Here is a 12223-nt window from a genome sequence, read left to right on the forward strand (position 1 = left end):
TAATTCACATGGCAATTACTTGATATGTAACACTAGCATGTATTTAACGTCTTTGAAGTATGAAACTTTGTGGGGAGGTAAATAAAATGACAATAAAGACAATGATGACTCCAAATTGATTCCAGAATCCTAAGAGCCACATCTCCGATTAGACATTCAAAACCTCCTGTAAACTAAAAGTCCCGAGAAAATGTCTTGCTCAGTTATGTCTTGCTACAAGGCTGTCAGGTTTTTGTTGGGACAGACAAGGTTAGGTATGATCTCTATCAGTTCTCTGTCAGGGTTTCCTGGGATTAAATGTTGTCTTGATCTCATCACTATGAGAAATATTTTGGGGAGAAAATACCTATGTTTCCATAAGGTTGAGTAGTTTTTATTAACTCTAGCTGCATTTAATACAGAGGAAAGTTTCTTTGTTGAATGGTATAAAATTAATCTTAGAATGTTCTAGGAATACTGGAAAAGCCACATTTCATATTAGTAGTTTAAGCTTGTGGTATCAGAATGTACCATCGAGTCGTGTGTGCACTAAAATATCCTGGTAGCCGTGTGGTAGCATACTACTGTAATCCCAGCATTTACAGTCAGTGGCAAGGGAATTGCTATAAAAAGTTTCAGACACATCTGATCTACAGAGAGTTCCAGGTAAGTCTGAGGGACCCTGTCTTAAAAGCAAAGAGGCTGGGTAGTAGTGGAAGGACGCGCACACCTGCACTCGTATGTGTACACGTGCGCGCGCGCGCACACACACACACACACACACACACACACACACACACACACACACACGTGCGCACCTTTAATCCCAGCACTCAGGGATTAAATCCCAGGAGGCAGAGGCAGGTGGATCCCTGTGAGTTTGAGGATAGTCTGGTCTACAGAGCAAGTTCCAAGACAGCCAGGGCTACATCGAGAAATCAAATCTCGAAAAAAATCAAACAAGTATGAGACTAAAGAAATGACTGAAGAAACAGTTAAAAACACTTGTTCCTCTCCCAGAGGATCTGAGTTCGGTTCCAAGCACCCATACCTAGCTTGAGGGGACCCAACATCCATCCTCTGAATAAGTCGATGAATTAATATGTTGTGTTTAACCCAAACTATCCAGGATATTGTAATTTCAGCAAGCACTCAGTATAAAATGTAAGACTTTTATAAGTGTAAAATGCAGGGTGTGTTTTACACTTCAGTTCAGGGCACCTTACAGTCTTCTTACTCCTATTTTTCATCCCACTGGGCTATCATCAGCTAAAATGCATGCACAGAGAGTTTTACACTGCCAGTAGCTCCAGGTCAGCTAAGCAACTGCTAGAGTCAAATGTCACTGCATAGTGACACTGAGCTTGGGTCAGTTGGAGGCCTGGGCTCTGCACCTAGCTGCCATTTGCCTGATAGTGTCAGTTTTTTGAACCGGGACAGTGCACTTGTCCGGATGTGATTATTGAAAGGAGCTGCTGTCCTGACCCTCAGCGAAGACTTGTTCTAGGATCACCTTTGCCCACCACAGCAAAATCCAAGCGGCTCTAGTCTTTTCTGTAAAATGGGGTTGTTTCTTCCAGAATACTTTGAATCGTCTTATCTATAATGCCCAATCCAAAGTAAATGCTCCAAGGAAATGGGCAAGAACAGTCTCCACATCCAATCTATATGTGACTGAGACGTGTGGACTGTAATCCCAGGTCAATGGCTAGAGTGAGCCAATAAAATGGTGTCACAGCACTGAGTTTGGGGGTTGCTTGTTACGAAGCACAAGATAACAAGTGTAGACACTGTCTCAAGTTCTAATTCCTGAATCTCCCCGCCCACCTGTTTTTCCCTGGGCTCCTTCGGTTGAATTCCCTCAGAATGGGCCTCCTGTCTACTGTGGGGGCATAGTGACAGCTCCCAGACTGACTCATTTGTTTTAGGTCACTGGTGCACTAGGGTAGCAGAATTCTCCTCCCCCAGTTCTGGCTAAGGTGGTGCCGATGAGCACAGAATCTTTGAGATGCCAGGAGGTAAAGCATGCTTTCTCTTTTGGTCTAGGTTAATTACAGAGGAGCAGAAGGAATTCCAGGGCCTGCCTACTGGAGTGAGCGGTTTGTAGAGTACATTTTGTTGGTGTCCAAGTCAAATAAGTAATTAACATAATTTACCATATTGGAATTAATATTTTTTATTTTTCTTTTTCACTTTACATCCCACTCACTGCCCCCCTCCCCTTCTCTCTTACAGGTGGAATTGATTTTTAAAACAAGACTGAAAAGATAACCTGCATACAGCTTCAAAAATCAGCTTCCAAACCCGGTAAGATTCATTAACCACAAAATGCTATGCTTTACTTAGCATAGCTCTCAGTAGCTAGTCCACAAGACCAGGGAAAGAGAAGGCTGAGTGAAGGTGGGACTAAGTCCTCTCTGTGTCCCAGTGTCACTGGGAACCCCAAAAACTACAGCTTCCCATGGTGGTGTATGGTGAGGTTTGAGTAAGGAAATACACCTCTCTTGTTTACAGCACCCTGCAATTGGAAGCAGTACTTGGGGGCGGGGGTGCGTATTTCTCCCTTCCCTCAACCCGTTTTAAAAAAATACAATTAACACAGAAACAAAGATCCCATTTTTTTTAAAAAAAGTAATCAACAGAAGGCAAAGCCACTTCCTGGGGTGTACCTTACATATTTACAGGGGGAGGTGTAGCATGACCTCGAGAGTTGTGTTTAAAGGCAGTATTACAAAATATACAAAGGTGTTCTTTCTGTTCACAGTACATAAAAGAACCCTGCCTCATTTCCAAATGAGACACTATAAAACAAGTCACTATTTACTATAAGTTATGAAGTATTCTGTACAGATGCATGGCTATAAATTATGCCGCATAAATGGCTCTTGGGGAACGTTTATCTACAGAGGGGCTCGGGCTGGCCCTCAGCCTCTTCCCATGCAGTATGATGGAAGAGGATGGCCGTGGAACCACACAGCCTGACCCAAGTCAAGCTGAGGCCTGTTCTTGTGGGGAGGGGGATGGGATGGGAATGGTTGCAGAGCCACCATGGGGACTGCACATGAGCACAGCGTATGACTATGGCATCCTGTGCCATACAGGCTCCCACATGCACACTCCCAACCCTACTTACTGGCTTCATCTTGATTCTAAGGGCATTTTAGCCATTTCCCATCTCCTCCCTCCTAAGCAATCCCTTGGAACTTTGTAGGCATGGAAGGGGTAGGAAGCTCATCTGTGTAAGACGATGGGTTTGAAATGAATACATGAGCAGGAGGGTGAGGGGGTGGATGAAACAGAGCATGAAAAGCTGGCCCGGAAAGTCTCCTTGCACAAAAGAGAAAGATAGGCAGACCCTTCACCAGCAGATGACCCAGGCAGTAGCAATGGAGAGAAGGCCTGGGACACAGGTCTTACAAGTTCCATCAGAAATATGTAGCAACAATGTCTCCTATTCTAGTCCAGCCCTAGGCATAGAAAAACCAACAATGTGCCAAACACGTCGTGAACCCCATTCACTCCATCCTAGGAAGCTGAGCACCGCGGACTTCAGAGGACACTGTGGTCAGCTGCTTGGCCTGACTATACCAGACGATGCCTTAATAGAACATGCCCTGCAGTGTGAGCTAGAAAGGCTCACACCTATGGGCTACAAACATTCAGTGTGTTTGAACTTGGCTGCTCTGGGGCAGGGGTGAGTAGGAGAAGTTATTGGGTAGGAGTGGACTTATAAAATGAGAGATGTGGCTGAGGTTTTATACCAAGAAACAACTGCTTTGTACATATATTTACAAATACTCTTTACATTGGATCTTTCCAGAACCTTCCCTAATGCCTCCCTCTTAATGTCTTTGGGTGAGGATGGACTTTGAAGGCATTATAGGCCATGGGTGGATGTGGTCATCTGTGGGCCATGTTCACAGTCTACATCTCTGTTCTGTCTTATGGGAGGGAGGCACCCCTGACTCCTAGGTGCTCCTAGAACACTGTAGTGTTGGACAGGGCCTTCATGCCCAGAACTTCCACTTGGCCCTTGCCCTCATCTTGGCATTCTTTGCTCATAGCTGTATTGTCAAAGCCCCCAGAAGCCTTGACTGGGACGTCCTGCTCCTTTTCCTCCTCCTCCAGGTTCTTGCAGCACTTGCTGCAGCGGCAGCACTTGCAGCCACACACCATGCAGCAGACACGGCAGCACACACGGCAACAGCAGCAACAGCGCCTCTGGAAGCAGGAGGTGGCCAGGGAGATGATGTTGTCCCAGGGTTTCAGAGAGTGCATCCACAAGGGTAGGAAATTCCAGTCCCGGAGCTTCAGGGGCAGGATGCGAGGGCAGCGGGCCTGCAGCATCCGGAGGCACAGGACCAGGAGGATCAGCAGAATGATGGGCACACCCACGCCCACCAGCACTGGCCAGCCAGCCAGGGACAGGCCAAACACTGTCAGCGGGGTCAGGAGGAAGAAGAAGATGAGATAGAAGACTGCGAACCAGCGATACTTGGCAGAGATGTTGCCCAGGCCTTTAGCCAGACGGATGGGCAGACGGGTGAATGGGATTGGGTACCACAGCAATATTCCAGAGATGTTGAAGAAAAAATGGCACAGGGCAATCTGAAACAGAGAGGGTAGGAAGAAATAAAGGTCACCCATAGTCTTCCTTGTGTATAGTATAACCAAGTTGGCTCAGGGCGTTATATTCTGGGAACACACATCACTTTACTGTCTAGAGATCAGGAAAGAAGGAAGCAACCCCACTGAATAGCTCAGCCTTCAGATCCTAACGGTGTCATCTGACATGGCTTTTGCCTGCCGCTTCATCCATTGCCTCATAGCAGAGTAGATGTTCTACATGCCCACCTCTTAGGAACCCATAGCTCCTCATTCACAGCTCCCCATGGCTTCACCCAGTATTAGTTCTCCCTTATGGATATAACAGAGGGCATGGCTCTCATTAGAAAATAGTCTGCATGCTAGGTATGGTAGTGTTGCCCATCCCTTGCCAGCCCAGGAGGCAGGACCTCTCAAGGCCGTTCCTAATACGTTTGGGGACAGCATGGGCTTCATGTGATTCTGACTCAAACACAGAAAAAACACTGTTCTGTAAAACCAGACACGTTTTAACCCACTCAGAACCCAGTAGCAGTTGCTGACCTGGAGGGAACTCCTCAATGTGTTGCCTGGGCTGGCCAAGGCAGCCAGAATGGCAGTCGTGGTGGTGCCAATGTTGGAGCCCAGCGTGAGTGGATATGCCCTCTCGATGCTGATCACCCCAATACCTGTTGAGAAAGCATAGAACACATGGAATGAGCCCAAGTAATCATGGGAAGAGGCAATGGTGATCCAATGAAGGCAGGGACAAAACCTCACCGATGAGTGGCGTCATGGCAGAAGTGAACACAGAGCTGCTTTGCACTATGAAGGTCATGCCTGCCCCCACAAGGATGGCCAGGTAGCCAGTCAGCCAGGCAAAGGGAAAGGGGAAATCTGGAAGACAAAGAGAGGGCATGCCATGAGTCCCTAGGACTGCTGGCACTTCCTTAGTTAGGACTGAGGAGCAAGCCAGAGTGAGTGAAGGGTTATAACCCCACACATGACCTGGAATTACCAGGTAGGCTTCTAAAACCCTTCCCTCATCTACATCATCTTAACAAGTTCACATAAGCCAAGGATATGTTGAGAGCAAGACCAGATTGACAAAGATGGACACCTAAAAATACACCCCCCCTCCTCAGCCTGGTCTGGCATCCCTGCACATTTGGGGATGAGCTGTGAACTCACCCCTGTACTGTCTGTATGGAATTGGGCCCCTGGTTCTGGCAAACCCTGAGATGCAAATGCTCAGAGCCCTACTCAGGTGTCCACACACACACATCCCCCGAAGGCTAGAACAGGGTGCAAGTGTTGGACTTACCAGTATTAAGGGTCTTCTTGATGACAGTGGCAACCTGTCCCCTGAGCACAGAACCCAACAGTTTGACAATCATGATCAGACAGCCGCAAAGGATCAGCAGGGAGACAGTGAGCAGGATGATGCCCACAGCGAGGTCTGGGAGGCTGAAATTCACGAAGATGTGCTGGCCTGAAGAGAGACAAAACAGGCTGGTGAGGAAATCAGGGCCCACCCTGTCCAGATTGCTATCTATTCATTCTTTCTCATGGAAACAATCTTGCCTGGCAACTAGAAATATGGAGACTCACTTGATGGTGTCCCAGTTTGCCTTGACAATGTTGTTTGCTAACTTCAAAAGAAAACTTGGGTGTGTGGGGGGGTGGGGGAGGAACCCACCTGTCTTGTGTGCACACCTGTCGTGCCCATGCCAGGTGCCGTATACACCAGAAGTCAGAATTTGCTACCATAGAAGTGCATCAGTATAAGCACCTGATGTAGGAACTGCAGTTCTTTGCATGAGCAGTATGCTAACTATTGAGCCATGTCTCGGCATCTAAGTTTTGTTTGAGAAAGGATCCGGTATAACCCAGGCTGCTCTCCAACAAGACTAGCTTGATCGTCACTCCTACCTCTACCTCCTATGGTTAAAAGCAGGCACCACCAGGCCTGACCCTGGTCTGTGTTAATTGCACTCCCTGAGACTGGAAAGTCAAGCAATCTTTAAATCATGTGCTGAGGAAGCCCTGGTGCCCAGCCCAGTTCTACCACTGGACCCCTTGATGATTTCCCTAGTGATGGTTACTACAAAGCATTGAGACATTACTAACTAAAGTCCTTCCTATGTATCCCTTGTGTCAAATCCAGGAAAGCATAGTTCTACTGACAGTTAGCAATTAAGGCATTGGGGATGACATGTTCATCCTGATTCTGCAGGGATAATCACACCAAAACATGGTGGTAGGATAGAAGAAAGTGGAATTCAAGAAGGATGAAGGGCTTTCTAAAATACAGGAGTATCAAGTGGCCTCAGTGCCTTGCTCAGAAGGAACTCACTAAGTGAACAGACCCCATATAATCAATTATCCCTGACTTATTGACCAGGAGATCCTAAGGTACACCAAGGGAGCACTGTGGAATCCCATCACAAGCGCTTCAGGTGGCATAGAGTCACTGGAAGTCCGGGCATAGTCTTCCCTTCTTTCCTGTAATCACTGGTCACTGTAATCCTGATACACTAGTCAGATTCCTGGACTACCCACCCAGCTGGCCAGCCAATCAATTCCCACTCACATTTAGCAATGTTCTCCTTCTCAGTCACATTCTGGATGGTCCAGGTCTGTATGCCATCAGTCCAGCAATATGAAGGAGAGGTGCAGTTATCAGGCGAGGGGACAGTGACATTCTCCTCAATCTAAACAACAATGACAAACATGAGGTGCAACCATGGTGGGAAATAACAAAGTGGGGACCAATGGGACATTATCCTTGGGTTTCTACAATGGCTCCATAGCAGGGTACTTTCCTTCCCTTCATCACCAGTCTTTAGCAGAACATGTATGCATGCATGGACATGCTACACCCCAGAATTAAGGGTGAGCTGTACCCCACTGCACAGCAGGTTGGGCAAATTCCTAGAGCAAGTCATAAATTGTATGCCAGTTCAGAAACAGTCTGGAAAGCAAGATGCCCCTGCTGCCAAGAGTCAGCCTTCCATGAGACATACACAAGACCAAGGAGCAAGCATCTAATAGTGATGCAAAGGTGGCCCTGAAAGGCAGAGGCCAGGTTTCCAGGTGCCCAATTTTTCCCCCTCCCTGACTTCTGACTTGCTGCTTTGAACCCTTCCAGTGACACACTTATTCATCCCAGTGATAACTTACTCATCCACCGTTTCCACACTTACCACATTGCTTATAGTTTTACACCAGATCTTGATCAGGCTCTTGTTCTGGGCTTCTGAGTCACCCATTGCAATTTGTTGGATGACTTTTTTATCCAGCTGAGGGGAACAAGGAGGTAGGGTGGGTCAGCATATCCTCAGAAGTGATGCCTGACAAAGTGATTACTGCTGATAGGGGACCTGTGAGCCCACTGGTATAATAAAGCCCTATATGTAATGACATATACCCTTCCCTACCCTCCAACCTCCTGCTGAGAACAGTATTATCCTGTTGAGAGCTGGTGGCTCTCAACCTATGGTTCTCAGCACCTTTCACAAGGTTCACCCAAGGCCATCAGGAATATCAGATATTTACATTATGATTCAAAACAGAAAATTACAGTTATGAAGTAGCAATGAAAATAATTTTATGATTGGGGGTCACCACAACACGAGAAAGTGTATTAAACGGTGACAGCATTAGGAAGTTTGAGAACCACTGCCCTGGAAACTGGCAGACATTCAGAGCATGACTGTATGGCAAGGGTGCTAATAATCAGCAGGTCGTAGAGACCTACTGTTCAAGTCCTGGCTGGCCCTTTCCACCCGTATCTAGGACAGACACCAAGGATCAGAAGGCATGACTGGGCTCAGCTGGGAAAGGTGGGTAACCACCAATAAAATGGAAAATATATTCACAAATGCTCACTAACCACACCCAATTAGCCCCCATTCCTAATAGGGCAAACCAGGCTATGTCAAAGAAAACAGGTGACACAGATACCCCTAACCTCTGCCTCCTATGGCTTATGTCCTGCTCCCCGGCCTCTTTAGGCTCAGAGAGGTGAGCTGTACGAACAGCCATTACCTGGATGATGAGCTTTGTGAAGGGGTCTGTTATGACTTTCAGAATGTCTGGGGCATCTTCTCCATTCTGGAAGCTGAAGGTTTCCAACACAAGGTTGGTCAGTTTCTCCAGGTAATGGGTGGCAGCCTCCAGAGGTAAGAGCACCAACACAGAGAGCCAGTTGAAGAAGTCATGGACAGTAGCTCCTGCAAATGCCCTATGGGAAGGAAGCCACCACAGCTCTATCGTATTCTGAGGAAGGGGGTGCAAGTCATTCACCTAAGTACACACAGGTGGCTGGGCTAAGACTTTGCTGACCGGTATACTATTTTAGGACTGGAATTGTAACAAGTTCTGTTTAGCAGAATTACATTAAGAATACTCCCAAGCCCTCCTTGTTCAAAGTTTCAAGACTGGAGTCACTCAATTGTTAAGAGCACTGGCTGTTCTCTAGAAAAACCTGGGTTTGATCCCACAACTCCAGTTTCATCAGGTATGCAGATGGTGCATACATACACACATTAGAAGCAAACACAATAGTAAGCTAATAAAAATCCATCAAGGGGTTGGGGATTTAGCTCAGTGGTAGAGCGCTTGCCTAGGAAGCGCAAGGCCCTGGGTTCGGTCCCCAGCTCCGAAAAAAAAAAAAAAAACTAAAAAAAAAAAAAATCCATCAAGATTTAGAATTATGAATGGTTTCCCTACATGTTTGTATGTGTACCACACCCACGACTGTTGGGTCACCTGGATCTGGAGTTAGAGTTGAGAGTCACTACATGGGGACTGAGAATCAAACATAGGTCCTCTGCAAGACCAACAAAGACTTAACCACTGAGCTGCTCTCCAACCATGCCTAGACTACTTTTAAATTGCTTGGAAGGTAGAGTAGTGGGGCAGACAATCAGAACCTTCTGATTAACTCAATTCTTTTTTGGGTATGGGGAAGGTATTGAGACAGACAGGGTTTCTCTGTGTAATAGCTCTAGATGTCCTGGACTGGAACTCAGAGGTCCACCTGCCTCTGCTTCCCAAACGTTGGAATGAAAGGCCACCATTAATTGTGTGCGTGTATGTGTGAGTGTATGTGCATCACAGCAGCACAGATCTCAGAAGCCTAGAGACTGGAGCTACAAGCAGCTGTGGGCCAGCATATGGGCATAGGAGTGGAGGGAGCTAAAACCAGGTCTTCTGAAAATGAAGGAAATCAACCAGAAGGTCCATTTTTTGGCCTATGGTATTAGCTAGTCTCAGTCTTCCTGAATAAGGCAACCAAAAGCTCTGCTGATGGCATAGAATAATTCAGATTTCCTGGTGCTCGGTAAATGTACAGGAGTGGATTAACAGTGGATACGGTAATTGCTGTAGCTATCAATAACCCAAACTTTTGTCACTATCTAAGGCAATAATCCAAACCTTCAAGAAGGATGCCACATGTAACCAATATTGGTTGTGCAAAGCATCCTGGGATTTATACACTCAAGGGGATGGATCTAAGCTAAGTCAGTTATATCAACATGTAGGTAGCTCATTAGGTCTTACTTAGGTTTCTTTTCCATAGGCTACAAGGAAGCAATGGGTATAAATAAATGAGCCAAAATTTTCCAGAATTGAAACCTAACTGGATGGAATCCTGGCTGGGCCAGTCAATGACATCACTTTGTTTCCTTTGGCTTCAAGATGAATATGATGGGGGATAGAGAAGGCTGTCTGGCTTCACGAGGTGATCAAATTAGAGAGTGCCCATCTTAATGTGTGTTATCATGTTCCATCAAGACATGTCATCAGGGACCAAATGAGGTGGCTCAGGTAGATGGACCACTGTGATAGCATCTCCTGTTGACTCACCAGCAGACAGGACAAACATGACCAATCTCCCCCCAAAACCTGCTATAATGTCAGCTGCTTGACCGCACCACGATGGCATCATAGACAAGCTGGGAATTGCTTCTATATTTTAATAAGCTCTGGCAGGAGTCTGTGGCTGGCTGGTTAGAAAAGAAGCGGGGGGATGGCCTTCATTCCCATGCTAACCACTGAGACAGAGGGTTTCCCTTTGTCTATTTCCACCTGCCCTATTTTCGTACCTCACACGTCATAAAAAGTATATTCGCCTGTGCTGGCTTACAGGTGAAGAGATTGGCAGAGCTAGCCCGGAATGGATGTTTTAGGAAGTTATAATTATCTATGACTAAGTGAGACAACGAAGCCTGCCCCACCCAACTGGCCTTTCTTACTGCCACCCAGCAGTACAGTCTGGCTGCTGCTGCTTTTTCAGGCACCCTGACAGGATGCCATGTGTTTGCCCACATGCCTGTTTAATCATTACAATAACTTATTGGTGCTGGCTGTTTGTTATTCTCGCTCTACAGATCAGTTAGTAGATTTTAATCTGGGATTCCCAACCCTTGCTGGACTCCCCAGGCTCCTAGGTAAACCCCTGAGCGCACCTTCATGACTGTTAAAGGCATTGTGAGCACAAAGCCTGTGCCCCGAATCACCCACCTTCTGAACTCATTTCTGTCTCCTGCCTGCATAAGTGCCACAATCGTGTTGGTGATGGAGGTCCCGATGTTAGCACCCATGATGATGGGGATGGCAGCGCGGACTGACAGCACTGAAGAGTGAGAAAGAAGAGTGAGGGGACCTGCAAGGTGGGGGAGCCATGCTCTACACACCAATGTGCTGCGTGAACAACCATGGCTAATTATTCTAGAACGAAGTTCTGTTTCTTTAGGAGGTGGTGTGTCATATATAACACTATCAAAATCCAGAGAGGGCAGTCAATGAATCTGCATGTACCCCATTCTTGGATGTAATTTTAGTGTAATTTTAGACCCCCTAAAGTCCCTCTGTCCTCCCATCTCACAGGGATTAGTGAATTAGTGAGCCAGGGAACCAGTGATCAGGGAATGGATGGGTCCTGGAGCTGAAGAAACATGTACTTATTTCAAAACATTGTGTTGTGTAGCTTAGGCTGGCCTCAAACTTACTTTGTAGAAAAATTCTAATAATAATATTAATTTTGGCTAAAATACTGCCATGAGGGAAAAAATGGAACGATAATTGTGACACGCCCTAGGTAATGCATCAGAACTCACAGGAGGAGGCAACCATGCTGACGATGATTGACGAGGACGTGCTGGAGCTTTGCACCATGACTGTCACCAGCACCCCTATCACAAGTCCAGCCACAGGATTAGACATAATGGAGTTGTTGCTGAAGAACTGGCCGGCCATTTTTCCTAGAAGACAAAGAGTGGTCATTTGGAGATAGCTGAGAATGGTGCCACGAAGTCCCAAGTGTCCACACAAGGGCAGATGGCTGTAGCGTAGGAACCTAGCTTTTTTTTTTTTTCTTCCTGTTCTTCCCTACGTTGTTCTAAGAGGGAAGCTGTCTGTCCATGTAAGACTCCAGTCCCACCATCCACCCTCCACCCTCTACCTCTGTCTAGCCTTTTTACTCTATAGATTCCCTCCTTAGCCAGCCTCTTTCCGTTCATCTTTATGACACCCCTAAGTCCCCTAAGTCCTCTAAGTCGATCCTTTATTCCTCAGCATCTTCAGCTGCAGCCCAGCCTGAATTCTACAGGAGTCTTTTGGGGGTGTACCTATGTGACCCTCAGTCTTTCCT

The 12223-nt window shown here is 46.7% G+C and overlaps 1 protein-coding gene across 2 annotated transcripts in view; it reads right to left on the bottom strand.

Annotated features, from left to right (window-relative positions):
* Positions 1-2130: 2130 nt before the first annotated feature.
* Slc34a2 (solute carrier family 34 member 2) overlaps positions 2131-12223 on the bottom strand; it is a 43282-nt gene continuing 33189 nt past the window's right edge. The window contains exons 6-14 of one of the 2 annotated variants that reach the window (XM_087584431.1): positions 11691-11834; positions 11095-11206; positions 8614-8809; positions 7770-7865; positions 7157-7277; positions 5888-6055; positions 5344-5460; positions 5128-5252; positions 2131-4587 (exon numbers count right to left, since the gene is read on the bottom strand). In XM_087584431.1, coding sequence (XP_087440557.1) covers positions 3958-4587; positions 5128-5252; positions 5344-5460; positions 5888-6055; positions 7157-7277; positions 7770-7865; positions 8614-8809; positions 11095-11206; positions 11691-11834 — 1709 coding nt within the window. In that variant the 3' untranslated portion in view covers positions 2131-3957. 2 annotated transcript variants of the gene reach the window in all.

The sequence above is a fragment of the Rattus norvegicus genome, chromosome 14 (assembly GCF_021556685.1).
Source record: "Rattus norvegicus strain SHRSP/BbbUtx chromosome 14, alternate assembly SHRSP_T2T, whole genome shotgun sequence".
In the NCBI taxonomy this organism is placed as follows: Eukaryota; Metazoa; Chordata; class Mammalia; order Rodentia; family Muridae; genus Rattus; species Rattus norvegicus.